The following is a 23,638-nucleotide window of genomic DNA, read 5'->3' on the forward strand; positions in this document are numbered from 1 at the left end:
TCTGGCTTCAGCAGTTTCCCTGCAGAGATCAGTGCTGAAAGCCCATTCCTGCTACATCCCTAAGCCAAGGAGACCGGGATGCTGTGATGGCTGGAATGTGGATGTTGGTCACACGAGTTTAACATCCCCCTCTGGTTTCTAATGTAACATTATGTTCATGGAACTTTCTGGAGGTGAAGTGCAATTAAATGACATGTTTAACTGCCCTGTCTGGCAGCACTTTCAGAGGCTGTTCTAAGGAGAATGTCCTGTGCTAAATGCTCAGTAATAAACACAGTGCCACCCCTGAGTCCCTCAGGGGGAGCCTCCCAGTGACACAGAGAACCCAGGGTTCCCACTCCAGCAGTTCTAAACCAGGATTTTGCCACACAGGTGAGGAATTCTGACCCTGGAAAGAGTCAGACAGGCAGACAGACTCACACAGCCACGTTAAAGTACCACCCCTTGGCTTGCTGGGAGTGTGCAGCTCTTTCACTCCCTTGCAGCAGGTCAGGGGTCTAAAAGCAGGAAGATTTATTTGCCCTTTGCCTCTATCAGTCCAAGCCTTTCCACCTCAGAGCAGAACCAGACTCTTCATTTTTTAAAGCAGGGTGTTGAGTGACCCTGGGCCTGGGCAGTCTCCCTGCAGGGATAATGGTTCTTTATTCCTGCCAGGCTGAGACACACTCCAGCACCTATGGAAATCAGTCTTCATATGGAAATCAGTCTTCATTCCTGTTCCATCTTCCCACTGAAGTAATTCCCTTTCTCCTTCAGGTCACTATATGTATTTTAAAATTAATCAACACATGTCCTTTACAGTGTTCAGAAAATGGGCTTCTTCCCACTGAACCTCTACAAAAATACTTCTAAGGCTGATTTTCACCAGCTGAGATTTTCAGAAGCAGGAGCTGTGCCTGACCCTTCCCTGTGTCCCTGCTGCTGTCACAGAGGGACAGATGGCCTGTCTGAGCACCACCAAGAACTCAAATAAGAGTTTGATTCCCTCCAGCTCCAACTGTTTGGAAGCAACAGTCAAGACTCAATTCCCTCCTCCAGCAGCTCCCAATTAATGTGACCAGATTTTCCAGCACATCTATCCTGTAGGAATGCTGCCCAAAAGTGTACCAATCTCAGCTGAAGAGACAGAATATCCTGAAAGGCTCACCATGTCTTTAGGTAGCTCCTGAGGATTGTACAGTGGGTTTTCCAGTGGTTAAATCCATGTTCTCCTCATATGTTAGGGTCATTTAAAAGAACTTGCACCTTGTCTGACCAGACCATGACAATATAAAACAAGTCAGTGTTGGTCTCAAACTCTACATCATTGCTGTGTATCAGCAGATTCTGCAGGTATTAACAGAAAATCCTGCTTTCAGTGAAATGTTGGCAGCATTTTCAGTCAGGGGAGATGCAGGAGTGATTTTATCAGATAGAGAAAAACAAGTATCTTGCCTCCATCAGAGACCAGCCAGGGTTAGTTCAGGAAAAAATACAAGAAACTGTACAGGGTTTAAAGCTACTGCCTGATTTTAGAATAAAACCCTTCCCCTAAGGATCTTTAAAGTACCTGTTGTTCATCTCAGGGATTTTTTTCTTGTTGCCCACCTCTGGAAATGTTTGTGTGCAGTTCCCTCAGTGCTGCTGGTACATAGGGAGGTGTCCTGTGGGTGCAGCAGGTACAGATGTGTCTCACAGCTGTGCCACTGGCTCAGGTCCCTCCTTAGCCCTGTATTTTGGGTGTGTATATGTGAAACATCAGTCTGCAATGTTTTACATACCCATAAAACTATAATGCAGCCAGTAACAGGCACTTATTAAACACTGTCCTTCTTTTATAAACACACTTAAATTGTCTCCAAACTTACTACCCCATGTCAGGCTTGTTAGAGACAAACACAGCCCGTGGCTATCACAAGGTGTGAAGTAAAGCAATGTTTGGGCAGCAATTTTAACACTCCTCACTGTTACCTGTAGGCACCAAAGTGCTTTGATCTAAGGAAGAGTGCAGGATTCCAGGTGGAGTTTAGCAGAGATTTATTTCATGAAAAGCTTCATTAGCCTGAATTGTTTTACATCCCATTAGTTTCAGACACTCTGGTTTAGCACATGTTCACTTTCTCCCACTTTTCCACTCCTTGCTCCTGTGTCAGATGCTTCCTGAGCTCTTTGCTGTACACCAGCACAAGCTCCCATCCCCACCATTGGACACAGCTCCAGTAAAATGTGCTGGTTCAGGGAATACTTCACTGGCTCTAAAGCCTTCCAAGGGGAGGCTGAAAGCAGATTCCTCTTACCTACCAAAAATTCATTTTTCTAACAGTTAAATGTACATGCCATGCTGCAGAGAGAGCCCTTCCACATCCCTCATGACACAGGACCTAGTCAGCAGGAATTGGTGAAACCTCCTCATCTCCAGTCACAGAGATCCCACACTCCAGAGACAGAAGCCATCAACCCTTTGTCCTGGCATTGCTGTGTGGAAGCCAAGAGCTGCCCACCTCACTAGAGCACATCTTCTACTCAGAGATTTGCCAATCCCTTTTCTCCTTTCTGTGGATCTCTGAACTGCCTCTAATCCAAACACCTTTCCTTTGTTTTTCCCATCTTCAGCTTTCTTCTTGTGAGAGTCCCAGCTCCCTGTGCCATTTCCCACTCCCAGGTTATGGCAGGGAGCATGTCAAATTCCTGCCAGTCCAACATGCAGAGGGGGAGACCTCCTGAGAACACTGACCTGTTTTGTGCTGGTTTAGGCTGCAAGAACTGAATATCTGAAAGCTTTCCTTTGGTGTCTGTGAAGGTCTCATCTCAGAGATGGTCCTGTCTGGGGGCCCCTCGCTGACCACATCCCTGCTCTGGTGGCTGTGACCTCAAAGCCTTTCAGAACAACCTTGACAGGATGAAAAAAGACAAACTGAAGAAATCTGGAGGAAAGTCAGCACTGACATGCCATGAAAACCAAGACACTGATCCATCTTGGTAAATACTATACTACTCAGTTGGGGGGTTTTTGGCTACTTACAAGTGAACTGAGTGTTACACTCTTCCCTCCTTCCCATTTCATTCTCTTTTAAACAGACAGGATCTCATAAGATGGGAGAAAACTGCAATACTGGTGCCAAAGTGCCCTTGTTGGTCTCTTCAGAAGCTGAGAACTGCTGGCACCAGCCCAGGACAAGCGACAAAGAACAGGAGGAGTTTGGAGAGCAGCTAGACTTGCAAAGCCCAGAGCACTGTAAAAGAAACCAAACACAAACCAGGATGATGATTGGCAGGGATGGGATGACTCTGCTGCTGGAAATGAAAGTGCTATGAATAATCAGGCACCTCTGACCCAGGAAAACATTGCCTTCATTTGCAGCACAAAAGTGATTGCAGATGGTATTGGGGAGGGGAATCAAGCTATTCACTGTGCTTTCCCCTCACCAGAAAAATTCATTTCCTCTGTGCTGTTGAGCAATGAAAAAACACCTGATTGGATCTGGTGAGACACAGCAGACGTGGAACGAGGAGTGGAAGAGCCCACGGGGTGATGCTAAAGGTAATCCTATTAAAGCAGTGGGCTAGAGGGGCAAATGCACATATAAACTCCTATTTTAACACAGATTGAAACAAATCCCTTCAAGGAACCAATATATTTGGACATTTCTTTAAAATCCTGATGTCACCATTGCTGAATGGGATGTTGGATGTCATTCCTCATTCCCCACTGCTCCTCCTGTTCCTTCCCATGTCCCTGCACTCCCAGCTCCCTGTTGGAGTGAGTCCCTGGAGTGCCCAGCCCTGTCCAGCCTCCTGTGCTGGGAGGCCAATCCCTGGCAGGGACAGCGACAGCTTCCCTTGGGCTCTCGGCATTCCCGGCTGCTGGAACACATTCCCTGTAGCCACGAGGGCCGAAAGGAGGAGCAGCAAAGCCACATTGCAGAGCCCGCTGAGGGACCTGTGCTGGCTGTGCTGTCACACCGTGTCCTGTCCTCGGCTGACACCGGGAGAGGCAGGTCCCAGTGGAAAGGAGCCTGGAGACACAGAATAACATCATCCCTTGTTATCCCTTGTCACAGCCCTCGGCTGGTGGAGAACGGGACGGAGCAAAGGCTGCCTGGGCAGCAAATACAAACAGCTCCGCGTGTCCCTGACAGCCTGCACTGCCCCCAGCGTGTCTGACACACACAGCACCGGCTGGAGGGGGTGTCACTGCCCCTCGGACACATCCTGCCTCAGGACAAGGGAGTCTTAACTCTGGCTTTCCAGGGCCTTTGGAAATAAAGTCCAAAGGCAAGGAGGAGGAAGAGGACGAGGAGGAGGAATTTGGGTCCTTTCCTTGCACCTCTGCAGCCTCATCGGAGGGCAGATGTTTCTCACGTTTTATGTGATCCACATTTTATTTTGCTACTCGATGAATCCACATTTATCTCTAAACGGGTTAAAGAAACTTCTTTTCACTGGTTTTACTGTGGAAATATTCTCAGCAAGAACTCAGGTGTCCTTTTTCACTCCATGTCCTCCCTCTCAGCCCTGCCTGCTCCCACCTTTGCCACCCCCCTCCCAGTGACATCTCCGTGCAAGGTGTCCATATACACAAAAAACAAGTTCAGGCACTGAAAATGCAACCTGCAAAGATAAAAAGCTGTGCAGAACAGTTGCACTGCCTCCCACACCGAAGCTTAAGCTCTGCTCACAGGCCTGCATTCCTTAAAGTGATGTTTTCGTGGAGCTGGATAGAAATATTCCTGAAAAAAAATCCCTACAACCAAGATTTCCAAATTAGGTGCCCAAGATTGGGCTTCTAAACCCATAATTAAATCTTTAAGTAAATGGCCTAATTTCCTTGAGTGTTGAACACACAGCTGCTCAGCCTGCCTTTGTCAGGAACAGAGGGATGCAAGGCTCTTGGGAAAAAAGGAGTGAAGGAAGGGAGAAGTCAGGCCACTTCCTAGGGTACTTGAGGTGGAATTAAATAAGTGGCTTGGAGTCAGTACTTTCAAAAATGATTCCCATCCTTTTACATCAGTTTCAAGCCTCCTGCCCAACACATTCAGTACTGAAAAGCAAATCATACCTGTGTACATGACTGCATGAATTTACCTTTTGATTCCATTTAAAAGCATTTCACAGTAATACAGAGAAATATTAACTGTAGGAATATTAACACCAGAGGGTATGAGCAGATAAAGTCAGACCTTAGTGCCACAGTGTGAGCTGAGTCCTGGACAGGTCAGGTTTTTCATGGCACAGAATCCTGGTTTTAGGGACACAGAGTGTGTTTCCCAAGCCCTGTTCCAGCCCCCTTGGCTGGGATGGAGTCACAGTCCAAACCTGGGCACTTTGAACAGGGCATTTCCAAAGGACTTTCCTGCAATGGGATTTGACAACCCTTACAATACTGTCCTGAATTCCAGCCATCTGATTATCCCAGGGTATGTGGGTAATTTACATACTGATAACAAAACTGTTCTGAAACATTAAATTACACAAAGTGAGATTCCCACAACTTAGATCACCTTCACCAGCATCAGACTCAAGAGTCTCCTCATATCAATCTTTGCTTCCCTTATAAACAAAAAGCCTTCTAAGAACCTTTCCAAGGCTTTATTGGATTACAATGAGGATAATTATAGAACTGAGATGAACCCAGTGGCTCTCCTGTAATGGAACACAGCCAGTTCCAGCTACTTGAATGGCAGCAGGACTTGGCAGGACCCCACAGATGTTCTTCCATGGGGTTTGTGCCTATTCCAAGGGATGAGGGAAGTGCTCCCTGGTCCCAGGTACCTTCATGGGCAGGGTGGGAGAACCCAGTGCTCAGAGGAGGCCTGAGGAGTGAACAGTGTTTGCAAACCAGCAGAAGGATCTCTGAAGAAAACTTTTGCCCTGAAAGTTTTGGGATAGGGGAGGACTTTTGGGTTTTTTAGTTTGCAAAAGACAAGTAACAAGGGCAAAGAGGAGCAAAACACAAGGTGTTCTTAGGAGAGGGCACCCACCCAGGAGCTGTAAATGTGTCACCTGGGAGCTCTGCCACCTTCAGCCCTGGCACAGGGAGATCCTGAGGAGCTGGGAAATCCCATCCCAGAGCAGTGCACGGGACTGCTGGTTTGGGAAGGAGAGAAAAGGTGATGTGGAATGTCTTTGACAATTAAAACTGTGCTGAGAGCAATGTCACAGCACATCAGTGGTGGGAGGAACCCCTGGAGAATTGGGGACACAGCAGGGCACTGTTGTGTCTTAGGTGTGTCCTGCACCCATTTGGAAGAAGCTCCAAATAATCACAACTCTGAAGGCCATTTTTATGCAAAGCAGAGCTCTAAAACTTGTTTAAAAAATATCCACATAAACAGTACTGAAGGTCATCTGTCTCTGCTTTGGGAATGAGGGAAGAAGGGGAGGAAAAGATCAAAATGGTTACCTGAATGGAATTATAAAATCCCACCATTTGGAGCTGTTCCAAAGTGCCTCTTTCCCACTGTTTTGGTGGGAAAGAGCAAAGAAGAAATGTTAAAGGCAGGAGGAGAATATACAAACAGTTACAGAAAATACACATTATCATTCAGTTGCTGCAAGGGACACAGATTCCAGGCAGCAGGAATGCTGCAGAACAAACCATCTCCATAACCAGCAGCTTCCAGCAGCAGCTCTTTCCAATGTAGACAAAGCAGCAAATTTAATAACTTTTTTAATCCCTCTGTTTTTCTCTTACTTGTACTTAGTTGGAAACATAGAAAACAACAGGTATTTCAGCTGATGCCTTAAGAGAACTTCAGTTCCTTCACTGTCCATGTACCAGGACTCTGTGGCTTTCCCTAATCCAAGTTTTTTGGTGGCATGAAAGGAGTGTGATGTTTGAAATAGCTGCAGTTCACCACAGCCTCCTCCAGCACTAAGTTCACCCCTCAGTGCAGAATTTGGTGCCACCTGCTAAGAAGCAAATTCAAGACATGCAGAAAACGTTATGAAATTCTCCTCTTTTACAAATCCTAGTGAGGTTCCAACTTTAAGACAGAGGGCCAGAACCCGAGTGGGTGTTAGTCCTGCTAAAATTCAGCAAAAAAATAACAAAAAATTGCCAAATGCCCTTAAATTACAAAGAAAAGAGAGAGGCATTTGAAAAGATGGAATTGAACTAGTTAGAGTGATCCTGCTCATTTCTAGGCTTTCAGGGAGGAGAGGAGAGTAGGAGTAGGAAGGAGTTTGTCCCAGACTCCGTGTACCATTTCCAGAACAGCATTTGGCATCTCTTGCTCATATGTCAAATCCGTGCCTGCACAGTGGGCAGATACAGCTCCTGGTTAATTTTTTATTAGAAGAATTTAATGCTGACTTAACAAAAGTGATAAATAGTTCATCTGTTTCCAGGGCAAATCCTGAGCACAGCAATAGGGAAGCACTGTGGAGCTGCTGCAATCCTGCCATGCCTGAAGCTCTTAGACCTCTACAAGCTGTTGCTTTCACATCCAAGAGCAAAAATCCCTTGTGGGACAAATTTCCAAAAGGTCAGTGGTGTAATGACCATGGCTGGCTTTCACAACCAGAAAAAGTTGCTCAGTCTTTCAGAACACCAACTTTTATTTTAGAGACAATTATCACACTCTTACTGGGTTTCACAAAAAGCTTCTCTGTTATTTCCCACAATGGTCACCCTTCACTACCTAAGTCAGATTTCAGAACAGATTTTTTAAAAATGAGGTAGACAGAAGGAGAAACAAAAACCTGCAGTTGCTGAATTATGGTATTTATAGTGACATTAGACATTCACAGCCATTACAGGAATGTTGTGCTTTATGATCCTTATGATTTCCTGGGAGAATCAGGCAAGATTCATAACACTTTGCAATTCACTTGCCAATATCTTCCTCAGGCTTTGGCTTTAAGGTGCTGCTGGAAACTACATTGTGACAAACAATGAAAGTTGGCCCCACTGATCATGTATCTGGCATGATATTGAGACAGCAGATACTATATCTCAAATCCTCTGCACTTGAGAGACAGGAGCTCAAATAGACAGTTCTATTTAAGTGGTTTTTCAGCTTCTGTTCCCTCCTGAGAGGAGATACTTAGCCAAGGCCTGAGGATATGCTGAAGAGCCTCAAAGGATTAGGAAGAGATCATTAACACATTACACATAAAATGATCACGACCCCCTCCTCTTGAACCTGACACTGACTTTGTACTGTCTATATTTTGCAAATTCTACAGACAAATCTCATCCTGCTGAGAACTCATAGGCCTCCCTCCCTAATCTCCAGGAGACATTGTGCCTCCAAAGCTCCTGCCTTGTTGGGGTCAGCAGTGGTGCCAGTGACAGCTCCATAAAACACCTCCTGGAGCTCCCCAGCCCCACGGAGTCCTCGGGCCTGGCTGCAGATGGGAGAGGGTTGCCATATGCCAATGCAGTAGCAATTTTTGACTCACAGTCAAAAGCATCCAAAAAAAGTCAGTGTGCAGGATTTTCTGCCATATGGAGGAATTGTGATTTGGCCTTTTCTCCAGCTGTATCTCATTAAGCAAAAAGGAAGGAAAAAGGGGAGGATGGTCTTTTCTTCTGTGCAAATCTCGCCCCAGAGTTCATCTTCCTCTGAGAGACAGTTCTTTGCTGGTACCTGGAAAACCAAGTCAGAGCAGAAGGAGGCTGTAAGAACCCAGGGGACTGAGGATGTGTTCTGTCCAATTCAACAGGTTTACTTCAGGTCTTTCACACTTTGAACATGAACTTCCCTGGGAAGAGGGAAAAGTGCTACAGAGAGCCAGGACTAGTTCTACAGGGCTGAGAAAGACCAGAGCAGAAGAAGAACCTCCTGCTCCCTGCAGTCTGCACTGGTGCACTACAGTAAAGGATGTTATTTCCTCCAGGCACTGCAGCATTTTGCAGATGTCACTACCAGCACTTCCCTGGCCCTTGTGAGCTCTGGGGTCTGTTTTGCTCGACATGGGAGGTTTATTTAATCTGAGACTTTACTGGGATTTTGCCTTTATCTTTTTTATCAAAAGTAACGTGGCATTACCACAACACAGATACTGGTGGTTCAGATCCCATACCATGGCTGGTGTCCACACAGGAAAGCCACCAGCTATGAGCCTAGAAGTTATACAGACATACAGACACCTCAGGGCCTTTCTGCTTCTCTCCGATCTCCCTCGATGTACAGAGATGTCAGGAGGAAAAAGGCTCCTCCAAAGGCCCCCACGAAGGCACAGATGGCAAAGCTGCTCTGGATGCTCCGGAAGCTGCTCTGGAAGGATGGAGCACCCCGGGCCTGCAGGGCGTTGGAGATCTGGGGAGGGAACAAGGCTGCATTAATTGGGATAACACCCCTTCCTCCCGTGGTTTAACAGCCTGGTCACAGTGTGGCCCTGGGAAGGATCAGACAGGCACACCAGGATGAGAGGCTGCTGCCTGGGTTTGCCAAGCACACCTGTACTGCCCTGCTCTCCAGCTTCCTCTGCTCAAGGAATCTCATGTTCTTCATCCCTTCAGTGCCCTCACTCACTGGAGTGGGAAATACATTTTACCATTTCCTAGCCCATCTCCAGACAGCCAGCACAGCACAGGCATTTGGGAATGACCTTTAGCATTTCTTGGTGCTGTTCAATAATTTTATACCTCCTTGACTGGACAGAAACAGGGGGTTAGCAGCAATACAGGCACAAGCAGCAACACTCATTAGAAAGGGAAGAGCTGGAGATTAATTACAGATAAGAGTGGGGGCTGCTTTTGAGCCAAAAGGCATTTGAGAAGCCATGGAGTGACATGGAACTGGGAGAAGATACCAGGCAGCTGCTTTTTGCACTGGTGGGAGGATGAAGTTGTAAAGGTTATGAATGATACACATGAATTTTATTTTTGCAGACAGAAAGAAAAGCTGATTTCAAGAAACTCAATAAGATTCAACACTCAAGGAACTTGAGATCTCTTCTTAGCATAAACAAAAAGCTAAATGTTAAAAGCAGTCATTTTTATTTCCACATTTGTTCTCAATAGTTAGAATGCACCGTGTGATTTGAAATGCACAAATATGAGACTCTTCAACCTTTTCTGGGTTTTATATGGTTATTTATGACACTTTAGGCAGATAAGAGCAAGATAAACTCTAAATGGGCACCTAGAGACTACAGCAAGCATCATGGCCACAATACAAACCTAATGCATTTAATGTTAGGATGCTTAGTGAAAAATTTCTGGAGCGTAGAGGGAAGAAAAACAGACTCTGAAAAAGACTATTCCCTGATTATTCAGCCAGATTTTAAGCTAAAGGGTTGGCTGAAGCAGGTTATAAAACAACAGCAGAATGTGAAAGCAGATTCAGTGTTTAACCAGCAGCAGTCCCGGGCAGTGTTGGTGTTTGGGCTCACAGAAGCATTCCAGAAGAAATGAGGTGCTCATTGCACACCATCCCACCTGGACACAGAGCACTTTTATTCCTGGGTTTGTTTCTCTGTTCTGTATGAAGTTGCAAGGTTACCTGAGGTTAAGCTCATCTGGATAAGCTTTATTTGCCTTCACACTCGTGGGTGAGCTGTTGTTTGAGGTGCCTGTCTGCAGGTCCTGCACAGGGTGACACAGCACCGCCAGCACGGGGACACGTGGGGGGGTAGAGGCACAAACAGCTTCACCTTTCAGGCAGGAAGCTTAAACAGTTGGTCAAAGGAGAAGGCACAAGAGGTATTTCAGCTTTTGGGGTTCCTCCCGTTGCTGCATCCCATGTCAGCCATTGTCCCTGACACAGGGGTGTTGGGTGTTCTGTTCCCACACACAAACAGCTGGATTAGTGGGAGGGCAGGACTTTCCTAAGGCACAGGAATGAGCAAAGTGGTCTCTTCATTTGCCAAAAAAAGAAGCTGAGCAGGAGGAATCCCTCAGTGAGAGAGGGTGTCCTCTCTGCCAGACAGATTACACAGCTGAAACTCTGGTTTTCACCCAGTTGAGGACAAGGGGAAGCTCGTGTATGGATGGAGCAGCTGTGCCTGCAGGAACAGCTCACTGGGGCATTCCTGGCCCTGTCTAACCCTGCCACTGTTAACAGAGGACAAAGCACCAACAGAGAGTCCTGAGGTGAACTTTAAATAAACTCCCATACAAAGAAAACTTTAAAGCAACAACAAGGACTCACTCTCTCTCCCATGTCCAGTAAAGCAGAAAAATCGAAGTGGGTGATTGGTGTGTGCAGAGCTACTGTGTCCTAAATCACAAAGAATGAGGGAAGGAAATGACACTGACAGGTACAATCCACTGTAACTGGAACTAATGAACTGCACAGAGAAAACAGGACTTGGATGCTTTGTCCAGAAGCACCTCAGATCAGGTAAATGTAGGCAGGGCAGAGAAATCAGGTCTCAAGGAATATGAAAGTCAAGGTTAAGGTGCTTTGAGACCAGAGCTTTAAATGCCAAGTAGTATCTAATGACAAAATTGCATCACTTTTGTTCTGATTTCCAAGAGACCAATAACTCTGAGATTTTGAGTCTTGGCTTTTAAATGCATTTGATTAATTTCCATGAAACTCCTCACAAGAGCAGAAAGTGCTTAAATCCAAGTACAATACCCATGACATTGTGTTTGCAAAAACGTGTACCTTCAAAAGTACGTGAGTTTTCACATTTCAAATCAAAATAGATTTCTACACACTGCATGGATAGGATTATATTCTATATAGGGTTATATTCTACCCACCTGCAGTGTCACAGGACCAGGGGTTTCATGCAGGTAAAAAATAATGTCTGTGTTCTAGAACCAGTATGAGCAATATAAGTAATTTGTAGTTTTGGACCAGGTAGTGTCTACAGTTCTGTGTTTCAGTTTGTGGCAGTTTTGCCCTGAGGAAGGCTCCAGAAGCAGGGAGTTCACTTACAGCCCCGATGAGGTATGGGCTGCCTGCATCCCCCAGCAGGTGGCTCAGCAGGATCTGCAGGGCGATGGCCGTGGACTGGCGCCGCGGGGTCACCACGTACTGCAAGAGAACAGCACCAGAGAGAGCCTCAGCAGTGGCAGCTGCTTCTGGGACATCCCAGAGACATTGAGGCATGAACTTTTCTATTTTATATTACAAGTTTGGAGACACAGAAGTTCTTCTGGGCAAAAGAGTACATTGCATGTTTTGTTGAGGGAAAAAAACATTCAGGGAAGGAAGACACGGGAGGGAACGACAACAAAGTAACTGAACCAGGACTCCCCTTACTACACAGATCCATTTGGCCATGCAACTATCAGAAACCTCCAGCCAAGTATTCCTTGCAGTCATAATGATAAGGATATTGAGCACTGACAGCCCGTGGAAAAGTCTCTTGTGACCTGTGTCAGCAGGCCTGGTCTGGAGTGCTGGGGGGACTCTGGGGGACCTGGAGCCCGAAGGAGCTGCTGTGGCTGTACAGGGTGTCAGCTGGGACCTCACAGACCACAGGGAGACACAGGGAGGAGACCCAACCTGTGAGACCAGAAGGTGGCTGGTGGTGCTGTGATGGCACTGCCTGTAACTGGGTATCACCTGAGATCACTGGATATCAGCACCTCCAAATGATTTTGCTTGTGAGTGCACACAGTTTAAATAGCAAGTTGGAGACTTGTGCACATCCAGGACACAGCAAAGCATCACAGAGATTAGAACCATTTTGTCAAATAAAATATAGTAATTTGGGGGTAATAAGGGCTTTGTGCCTGTGCTACTGAAGATCAACTGTGCCTGAAGAAGTACAGCATGATTCCATATAATTTGTGTCTCTTTCAATAATGCATTTACACAAAATGCATTCACAGTCAGAATGAGACAGAAGCAATTTCAAACCTTCATACCTTTGTTTCCCAACCACTTGCTCATAGCAGAGAAAAAATGCTTAATATTCTCCCAGTCCTCTATCCCACAACTTGTTTTTGTTTTGAAGGTGATCTAAACATCTCTAAGTGTGTCTCAAACACAAATTAACAGGGTGATTGGTGTTTTATCAGGAGACAAACTCAAGGTATATAACCTATATATTGGCCATCCATGGGATGAAGGAACAGTCCCCCAGCTCCTCCTCACTGAGGCCATGGCACACTCTGGCCTAACTGAGGGTGTGCAGTCTCCTCATGCTTTGTTTTCTCTTGGAACACTCCTGGAGTACCAGATGAGCATCTGCATTTTGGGAACAGGCTCTCGTGCAGAGAGAGATAAAGGAACTACAGTAGAAAACTCTGAGCTTGGGAAGCTCAGACAGACCTGGCTCTGACAGACTGTACAGGACTGGAGACTTTTAGGTCTTGGCTCTCCAAGGATATCATGTCATCTGTCCTACACTCAGATTTCTTTTACAGGCTGTGTTTGAGAAATACAAATCAGACATTGTTATGCACTTACTGTATCGTGGGCATTGCAAGCACGAGAGAAGCTAAATGGGCTCTGTCTCTCCCAGTGCCCTGCACCACCTCCTTACCACATTTCTTTGATATCCCATATCTCTAACTACAACAGACAGGTGGAATAAAGCTGTAACAAGAAAAATAGAAGGATGGCATGTTTCCTATAGTTTAGAGGGTCATACAAACTCTGCCTGTGCTGTCACTCACGTTCTTCTGCGCAATGGAAACCAAGAGCTCCAGGCACTGTGGGATTCACTGGGAAAAGAAGAAACAAAAGATGCCCCCACAGAGGGACTCTGAAGTAGCCACAGCCTCCTGCCCAGCCACAGGGACTGCCCAGGGCCCCACCCCCTGGCAGTGATGCTGGTGACATCCTGCACCCCCCCTCTCCCAGGAGATCCCAGCCCAGAGGCCTGGACAGGGAAGGCCCAGACAGGTACAGTTTGCAAAGCCTGTGGTGCTGTGGCTGGGGGTTCCACAGACCCTCCTGCCCACGCTGTCACAGAGCTGTCAGCTGAAAGAGCAGATGGAACACAGGCTGGGGAGCACTCCTGCACCTCCCAGGGCACTTCCAAAGGCAGGAATGTGTTGGTTGCCTTCCAAAGGCCCACACAGGCTTCCAGCTCCAGCATCTCTTATGCTATTAGCTGCCACAACCCTAAAAGACAGAGTCCTGTCACCTCACAGAGGACAAACATGTTTCATAAGGGACACTCCAGGTACAGCCTCCCAGTAAAGCAGCAGGGCAGCTCCAGCCCCTCTCCACGTGCACATTAGCACTGGAGTTGTCCAGCTGAGGTTTCTGTGTTTACACTGAGCAGGAGGACAGAGGTGGCTCCATGCACTGCATCCTGATGCACAGCCACAAAGCAAGGAAGTCCTTATCATTCAGCCAGCATCTCCCTTTGTCTTCACCTCCACAGGTCGCAGGATAAATGAATTTCTAGCTACATTGTCTGGCTAGTAGTGCCATGTGGGAAGAAAGAAAAGTCATTTTCGTGGCAAAATAAGAACATGCATTAGCAAATCCAGCTACATTGTCAGAACTCCTACCAGTTCACATGGGAAACAAGGCAAAAAGAGGAATTACTGCTGTTATCTGTGGCACCCTTCAGTCACTGCAACAGCAGAAATACACCAAACCTGTGGGGTTCCAGCAGGACAAAACCCAACTCCTGGATAAAATTGCCACTAAATGAGCAGATACCCACAAATTCAGCTCAATTCCATCATTTCTCTGATAAAATGATTAATATTTAGAATTCAAGAGATCCAACCCAAAGCACATTCCTGGTAATCCCCTGAATGTCTGCTCCCAGGGGGACACACCACCACAGAGCTCAGCCAAACTTGTCACCTCCCCACTTGTTGCTGGTACCTAAACTCAAAATATTCTAAAGTAAATGCAGTGAGGGGTGTTGGTCATGTGGGAGACAAGAATCTCCTTCTCTTCTGGATTTAAATGGATCCAGGATATGCAGTGGCATTCCCCACAGACTTCCTGCAGGCTGGGATGTGATGCAGCAAACTGAGTAAACTGAGACTGGAATGATGGAACTGAACCAAAGCCCAGCTCCTTCCAGGATGTGCAGTTTGGGTTCAGGAAGGAATTGAAGGAATGAGCTGACAGTAACCATCTGCCTCACTTTCCTCATCATACATCACCAGTACCTCACTCAGTGTCACCTGCCTCTTTAACAGTGACAGAGGACAGAATTAAAATGCAGATGGAGAAGTTCAGAGAAAAGTAAATTGAGAAACTTAAAAAAAAATCCCTCAGTGGTGCCTCTACTGATGTAAAAAGAATGGTAATTGTAATAATACTTGGTTCTGGTACAAAACCCCAGTGATTTCAAAATAAACTGAAACAGAAGCTAATAAAAGTTGTCAGTTTGGAGCAGTGATAGTTTTTCTGCACCTGTTCTCTGCTGCAAGGCTCCAGCTCTTTTCTCATAGGATAATTGTTTCTGACCATTCTGTGAGAGTCAAAGAAGAAGCAAAACCCTTTTGCTGCTGGCTGAGATTTTAAGCAGGCAGCCATCTCCCTAATGCTGACTGCATTATTTATTCTTTAATGAAAATTCCAGAGTGCAGAAAACTGACACGGAGGGAGCAGCACCAGGAAAGAGAACATAATGCACAGGCAGTGTCAGCAGGGCTTTGCTGGAGATTCATGAAAGGTAAGGATTTCCTTCATCTCAATCAGAATGTAAAGAAAGGCTCTTCAACTATAAAATATGTGGATAAACAGGCTCATGTCAAGGCAAGGTCACAGCAGTGGAAGGAGAGTTCTGTGGTGCTTCATAGCTGGGCCCTTTGGTCACTGCACAGGGCTCAGCATTTGGCAATTCTGTCACATCCTTTCACACAGAACACTGTAATAGAGATATTTTTACCTCTGCTCAGCTGTTTAGTTAGGTGGAAGAGATACTAAGCAAGTTGTATCTGAGCAACTCAGACCATGGTGCCATCACTCCCTGGTGGAAACTTTGGGTTCCTCACACGCTCATAAGCACCTGTGCTCCAGGGGAGGCACAGCCTGCAAGGTTCCTTTGCTGTCCTAAACTCTTGGGAACTGCTGCTGTGTTGTGCTACACATGAATGCATCCACTGTGGCTCTTAAATGAAAGATTTATTATGACAGCAGGGTTTGCAGCAGCAACCTGCAAATAGGTTTGAGCTCCCTCAGAATGAAACACTTTGACATCAAACAGGAAACACGGGACTCTTGTTTGGGAAGAAACAGTCAGAGGTGTCTGTGCTGCTGTGCCCTTGGCTTGGTGCCTTCTCTCACTTGTCCTGGTGGCTTCACACCATTTCCCCACTTTCAGTACCAGCTGCAGCAGCCTTTTGCCTGTACCACACTTCAGTCACACTTCAATCCCTGTCTCTCAGGGAGCTTCCTGCTTGGAATGTTTGGGTTGCAGTCACACCCACCAGCACAGGGGTCCCAAAGTGGCGAGGATGGGTCTCTTGTGTGACCCAGCACTCCACCCTTTGTAGAAAAGGATTGTGTCAATTGAAATGTTCTGTCTTGTGCCCATGGGGAGCAACAGAAGAACTGTCAATCATTTAATTAAGTCTGGCTCTGGTACTTAAATCAGTTTTCTGCAGTCTCATTACTAGAAGTGAACAAGGTAGATCATTTCCTTGCCTATTTGACTAATTGACAGTATTCAACTTGTTCATACTATGCATTTAATTAAAAAGTCATATAAACTACTTGATAAGACTGTGATAATCTCTCTAATTCAGTGTTAATAACAACATCTGTCCCAGGTTTTACACAGACACTGATCAGTTACTGTGGAGCTACAGCATAAATGAAAGATTGCCAAATTTTTCCTTTGAGTAAAAACTCAAGTGTGTTAAAAAATTACTAACTAAAAACCTTTGAAATGATAAAAAAAACAAGCTGCTCATTGAAACCTAGACTAACAGTGCCACAAGATGTGTGCTTTTCACATCACTGCTTCCTAGGGAAATTCTGATGGCAGAATCCAAATGAAATCATGTACTGCCCTTCCTTGGGCTTGTGGTGTCAGCCCTGGGATCCCTGAGATCCTCGTGACCATCACTGCTGGCCTGGCCCTTTGGCACTGTAGCACCACTCAGGAATTGCACTTGCTGGAATTCATCTGCACTGTATTCTGGATTAAAACAACTTGTTCATAGTTCACAGACTGTTGACTTTCCCTCATTTGGATCATGTTTTTAAACCTTTGGAGCACAAATAGAAAACCTGATTATAGACACAAAATGACCTGTTTCTGGTGCAGACCATTTTCTGGCAGACACCCAGCAACACAGAGCTGTACAGAAACCCAAACTGCTCTGGGGACAGGCAGCACTAGAGAGTTCCATGTGCAGGAGCTCCATCCAAGCCAGGACATCTCCTTTCTAGGCTCACAATAACTTGGATGACTGCACCACCACACCTCTATTGCCAGTGGCATCCTTGCCCAGCAGTGATTCCATCCCCAATGTGGGCAGGATACCAATAAGGGGATTGTTGATAGGAGTTCATTCATTTCTTCCCAGAAAGCCACCAAGATGCAGCCTTAGGAACAACATTATGTTGAGAAAAAACTTGAAATAAGGAAGTAGATGCCTGAGCACTTACCAGCAGTATGTCTGTCACAACAGCCCAGTTCACAGATAAAAACACTTCTCCAAATGCAATAAAAATCTGCAGGAGAGAAGAAAGCAGTGACTGTCCACAGTGCATGGTCCTTCTTTGGTGTAAGGATGAAGGCAGGCTCACTGACTGCCTGTGGGAGAACTGTCCTACACACCCATTTATTTATAAATTGAACATCTCTCTCTGTGCTTACAAACACTAATTTCATCTTAAAAGTGGGGAAAGGAACCAGAGAAGGTGTGTGGGGTTTGTGTCACAAATCCTCAGCAGAAGAGTCAAACTAGGAAACACACACCACCCTCCTGATGAACTGCTGAACCCAGGAAGAGGAAAGCAAGACCCTGGGAAGAGAAACTTTCAGCACAGGTTTGAAAAATTATCAAAGATGTCCCTTTGCAAATGAAGCACCTCTGTGCTAATACAAGTAATCTTAAAGGCTCTTTCAGAGAGAGAACTTCCAAAATGGAATGGACTCCAAGGAACAGGCAGCCTCGAAGCCTTGGTGCCCTGTGGGAATTCCCTAATCCATCACAGATGGAGACCCAGCCATCAGGAAAAGGGGTAGGACCCCCAACAGTTCTTACAGTTGTGGTCTCAGAGAATATTAACTCTCTCAGCCAGCCCTGGACACAGATTGGAGCAGCCTGCCCAGGCTAAGTGAGGCTTTAGGAGAGCAGTAAAGCTACACTGTCAAGGTGGAGCAGTGCTAGAAGGCAGAGGCTATTTAGGACACAGGCCACAAAGTCAGATGGCACCTGGGAAATAAAATCCATGGTTACAACAGGCCTCCTGCTCAGTAAGGCCTTGGTCAAGATGTTTTAGCTGGTCTAGGAAAGGCACAGTGACAAATGCCCAGATGTTTTTGGAGGGGTGGCTGATGTGCTCCTAAGGAGAACCAGACCTGTTGCACATCTTCCTGCCTCCTCTGTGGTTCTGGTCTGTTCTGCTCAGAACCAAACCAGTTTTCTGGTTTTCTTCTCCAAACCAGTTTGGACAAAAAGTTCTTTGAAGAACTGAGATATTTAATATAGACCATTATCCAGATATCTTTCTCTTCACAACACTTTATACAGGTTTCCTAATTTGCAGCTGAATCCATTCCCTCACACATAGTTGCTTTTCCTTGAGTTGTAACAAATATCAGTCATTTCACATTCTCCTTGAATATGTGTTAGTCTTGGATCTATGTATCCCACTGTCCAAGTCTGCCCACTGACACAACCTTGGCAGGCTTTGCCCTCACAAGAGATAGAGTGCAACTGTTGTTCCCCAGTTCAGGACTGTTGCAATATCACTGCTCCAGCCTTAGCTGGAAAGCAAGTGAAACATCTACATTAGAGAACTCTGGGCAAACACAAAATGTGGTTGTTAACATGGGGAGCAAAATCACACAGCTCAGCTTTTTACCAAGACACTTGGCAATAAGGACTGGCTGTGAAATCTTGCACTCCCCAGAAAATATTAGCCATTCATCCCTTTATTTCAAAGTAAAATTCTCTGAAGTAGATCTGTTGGAAGATCCAAATTCATCAAGCAATAGTGGTATGAACTTACCTAACTTCTGTCAGTGGTGCCATGGGCAGCAAGAGATAGTGCAGGTTAAAGGGAAATAGGAAGGAGATAAAGAGCAAAGAGATTTATTTAGATCCTGGCTGATACTTTAAATATAACAAGATGCAAATCCAACAGTTAGAGCAGAAGGTTCTGAAGGCTTCCAAACTGTTCCTAGATATCACCAATGGAATAGATGACTCCCTGCCTTCATACATCAAATGAGAGATTGATCTATCTCCCTTATAGGAATCTTGTGATGTTTAGCACTTCTAAAGTGTAATTTCCAGTTTTTCTTTCTCTTCATGCTTTTTCCAAGTTATTTAGTCTGTACAAGCCCTCAGAACAAGAGCATGTCATGGCCAGTGCAAGAAAAGTAGAATTCACCTTTAGGAAATAAGTTATGCTGTCAACCTGGAGATCAAAGGACTGGAAATAAATGAAAAACTAACCTTGATAAGAAAATGTGATATTCAGTGGCTAAGGCCTCATACTCCACTGAGTAATAAATTCAAACAGGATTGTCTTAATGTTAGAGACAGAACTCTGTTAGATTTTCTTTTCTTTCCTAAGGTCTTGTGTGGATTGCAGATGTAGGGTCACCTCCTCACCTCCTGGGGTTCAGCCATGACTTTCCCAAGCACCTGCACTGCAGTGAGCACAGGGCTTTCAGCTGCTTTTGGAGACAGAGCAGATGGACACAGATGGACACAGATGGACACAGAGCCTCTCTGAAGTCAAGAGCTGGGGATCCAGAGGGAGGATAGCAATCTCACAGCATTTCAGCCCATCTACCCCAACAGAAACCCTGGAAGTCAGCCTTGCCATAGTCCCACATTAACTTGAGAATTCTTGTGCTTTGAAACATTTCTTCCAGCTTTGGCCACAGCCTTGTTCCCCTTCATGATCCCCCCCAGTGCCCTACAGACACCTCTGTCATTGCTTGTATCCTTCCTTGCTGCAGGGGCTCCCACATGGTGAAGCAGAGACAGGTTGTGCCTGAGAGACAGGGACTGGAAAACCATTTCCTGCTCCTGTCCTGCACAAATGGAAGATCTGGTTCAGTGGGGCCTCCAGATTAGAAGCAGCAGCTGCCAGGGCACTGCAGTTCTGCCAGCAGTGAGCCTGGTGCCACCCTCGTTAGGAAGGCACAGAGAGGCAGGGCTGGGCCAGAGGAGGGGATGCTCAGGCAGTGCAACAAGTACCAGAGGAATCAGGTGCTGACACAACCTACAATTTATTCCCCTTGCCCAGTGCTGGAAGACATGCATAGAGCACATCAAACAAAAGACAAAATGGCAAAGCCTGTTATTAAAAAACTACCTGGTCTGCCCTTTGGAAGAAACTTAAAGAACACAGTTATCCATAGCCCAGTTTGGAATTTCCTCCTGGATAACACCCTGCTGGAAGACACAGTGCTGTTTGTGAGGAGAGAAACATTTAAACTTTCATCAGGCCTTATAGAGCTCCTTTATCAGGAACTGTAGGGACAGGACAAGGGGGAATGGCTTCACACTGACATAGAGTAGGTTTAGATGGGATATTGGGAAGAAATTCTTCCCTGGGAGGGTGGTGAGGCCCTGGCACAGGTTATCCAGAGAAGCTGTGGCTGCCCCATCCCTGGAAGTGTCCAAGGCCAGGTTGGACAGAGCTTGGAGCAACCTGGGCTAGTGGAAGGTGTCCCTGCCCATGGCAGGGGGGTAGAGTGAGATGATCTTTAAGGTCCCTCCCAACCCAAAGCATTCTGGGATTCTTCAATTCTAATAAAAGGTATATTTTGGTAATTCAAACCCAGTATGTTGGTTCACTCATCAAACACAGACTGGCAAATGAAACTGTTGTCCTCCAGATTTAATGACAAAAAAGAGAACTGAAGAACAAACTAAGAGTGGGGCTATGTGGGGAAGAACCTGAGAGACAGAAAAAGAAAAGGGCTAATACTTTGGCACTCAGATCTCCACTCCTGAATCCAAAAATAATCTTCAATTTCACATTTTGCTTTGTGTACACACACTCAGACATGCAAATCCACTTGTTTTTCTTTTGGTGTAAAGGTGTTTTTCCACAGGAATACACATTCCTGAGGAGTCAAAAGGAAAACCTCTTTGAACAAGTGTTATTCTTAGAAGCAAAAAACCTGCAAAAGCACCCTTTTGCAGAGAACTGTTGATTACTGTAATTAACTTTACTTGGATCCTCTTATTTATGTTAATCATGGTGATTTTGGCTGTGGAGTCACAGGAAAAAACCTTGGAGTCTTTCCCTAGCTGTTACCAGATTATAGTTGAAATAAGGTTTACATTCAGTTCCCTCTCACAGGGAGTTTTTGGAACTATTCATCATTCCTGGTAGGTTTCTGTTTTTCCCTTTGCTAAGAACAGAATTTAAGTGATTTATACTTCAGTTTGCTTTGCCAAAAGCTTGACTTTGAAGATCAGCTGGTGATCTGGGACTTTGAAGATGACGGCTCAATTATTCTTAGCAAGAACTCTGTGTATTGTACAGCCCCAACTACACCAATCTTTAAGGATTCAGAAAGCAAAAATAAATAAGAATACTAAATTAGCTGCATAGCATTAATAATTAACATAAGATTGAGACTTGCTTTGACTACATTTTTGGAGAAGGGACAAGCTTCATGCAGCTAATTACACAGGCTTACTGTTCTCTTCTTCAGTGCACTGTGCAGGTCCTGAGGCCCAGTTTGCAGTGCTCTGCCTGCCTGGAACAAGGAATGCCCAACATGGATCCCACTGGACAGGCCACAGGCAGCATTGGAGCACCATTCCCAGTTCTTACCTGGTCACTTTATAAGTCATTGAAACCTCCTAATGGTCTAGAAGACTGCAGAGAATTCTGCAAAAGCCCCCCCTTGCCTCCTCCTCCTCCCCCTTCCCCTTCTCCCCAGGACACCAAGGGACATGTTGCTGATTGTCACTCACAAAGGTGGAAAGGATGCTGGTCTGGGCCAGCATGAGAGCTGTGTAGAGGCACAGGGCAGAGCTGAACATGCTGGTGGCACAGATCAGAGGATCAGCTTTGTTGTACATCTTCCTTAATCTTCTCGCGGCCTCTGCCCCAGCGACGACACCCACGATTCCTGTCCCAACAGTGATGCCTCCAAAGATTAGGCTGGTGACAAAGCAAAGGATTCAGCTGAGCATGGTACTGTAGGAAAAGGAATGGTGTTAGCTCATAGCTGGAGTTTCAGAGGAATCTTTAATGGGGAACTTGAATTTCATTCCATTTGATGTAACCCTCCCACTCCTTGTAAATGGATGTACTGCCAAGGCTCCGTGGAAGATGAGTGTCCTGGGAAGCAGATATTTTCCCATTTCCAGAGCAGGTGTTATGCACCCAGGCTCAAGGAGGACCCTGCCCAGTAGGACCTGGCTTGGACATGCAGTGATGTGGAGGAGACCCAGTCATCTTGGTTACCCTGTGAACCAATCTACTCAGTCATCCCTGAAACACAGATGGAGTAACTGCATCACAATCTGCTGTCTTGGAAGGGATCCTAGCACGTGGAATGATCTACATCTAAATTATAACCCTCTGGTTAGCACAGCTGAGATGAGTCACTTCTCTGACTCTGGGAAACACCTACCACTTCCCAGAGGAGTTCAAAGAATACTGAGTAGTTAACTGTGCCAGGTCCACGGAGCCTTTTCTGAATGCAGAATGTCCAGCACCACTCAGCTTTGTGTGTCTGCAAATGCAAATGTGTTCTTCAGGAATCCCAACTTCATGCTTTAAAGGAACATGTCTGAACAGCTTAGAAGACTCAGCTTCCAGAGGGACTTCTGTGTGTGCTTTTCTTTCTGTCCCAAATGAGATCCCAATGACAAAGCAACCAAAGACCAGTGGTGCTGATTGTTTAATGCATCACAGTTCTCCAAAGGCAAACAGGGACAGGACCAATGTATCCTGAGCACAAGTGCTCCTGAATATTTCAGTGTTACATGGTAAGTTCTGTACATTTTCCTGAGCTTTCTCTAACTGCAAAGCAAAGTAACCAGCTGGGATAGGATCTGTCCATTTAAACTGCAGTGCATCCACTTTTTATTTTCTTTCTGGCTGATTAGGAAGGACTGAATTATTCTACAAGAAAAAAAGAAAGTATTTCTATGCAAGATAACAAACTTTTAGCATATTTGTAGTCTCCCTGCAAGTTCTTCAGAATTCTGATTCATCACTCACTACAGTTTGATAGTGACAGTAGAGATTGTCACTAGGCAGAGTAACTATCTTAGAGATTTGTTCAGGAGAGAAAAGTTCCAAGGTGACATTAGCTGATTGAAGCATTCATGGAATTGTGTTTAGAATATTCATGTGTTGTAAACTGCAGTTGAAATAAACCTGGAGCTGGAATAAAAGAGAGCAGCCGAAACTAAATCCAAGCACGGTTCAGTTGACTGGGAGTAGGAAAGTACAGAAGCTGATTCCTGGGGAAAGGTTCCTATGGGATCTTTTAGGGTCTGAAAATGCTCCCTTATCTGTCTGATCTGTTCCAAAGTGTCTGCACAAAGACCTGAAAAAACCCTATTTATGTACCTTGAAAGGACTGAGACCTGAGTCAGCTGTGATGCCTTTGAGTTTGTGTTTCCAGGGAGTCTGTGACACAGCCCTGGTCCTTAAACAAA

At 45.6% G+C, this 23,638-nt stretch overlaps 1 protein-coding gene across 7 annotated transcripts in view; it reads right to left on the minus strand.

Annotated features, from left to right (window-relative positions):
* Nucleotides 1-1,560: 1,560 nt before the first annotated feature.
* Nucleotides 1,561-23,638, minus strand: part of SPNS3 (SPNS lysolipid transporter 3, sphingosine-1-phosphate (putative)) — a 33,652-nt gene continuing 11,574 nt past the window's right edge. The window contains exons 9-13 of one of the 7 annotated variants that reach the window (XR_007908017.1): nucleotides 21,938-22,127; nucleotides 17,427-17,492; nucleotides 3,002-3,212; nucleotides 2,714-2,869; nucleotides 1,561-1,708 (exon numbers count right to left, since the gene is read on the minus strand). Coding sequence is in view for 5 of the 7 variants with exons in the window: in XM_051809313.1 (XP_051665273.1) it covers nucleotides 9,078-9,245; nucleotides 11,820-11,918; nucleotides 17,427-17,492; nucleotides 21,938-22,127 (523 nt within the window). In the remaining 2 variants the exon portion in view is untranslated. Of the gene's footprint in view, nucleotides 1,709-2,015; nucleotides 3,213-8,434; nucleotides 9,246-11,641; nucleotides 11,919-17,426; nucleotides 17,493-21,937; nucleotides 22,128-23,638 lie in introns of those variants that run through there. The other 6 variants (XM_051809313.1, XR_007908018.1, XM_051809312.1 and 3 more) reach the window with 6 other exon arrangements.

Source organism: Manacus candei, unplaced genomic scaffold, assembly GCF_025592945.1.
Source record: "Manacus candei isolate 608988 ecotype Guabito, Panama unplaced genomic scaffold, ASM2559294v1 h1tg000076l, whole genome shotgun sequence".
Classification (NCBI taxonomy): domain Eukaryota; kingdom Metazoa; phylum Chordata; class Aves; order Passeriformes; family Pipridae; genus Manacus; species Manacus candei.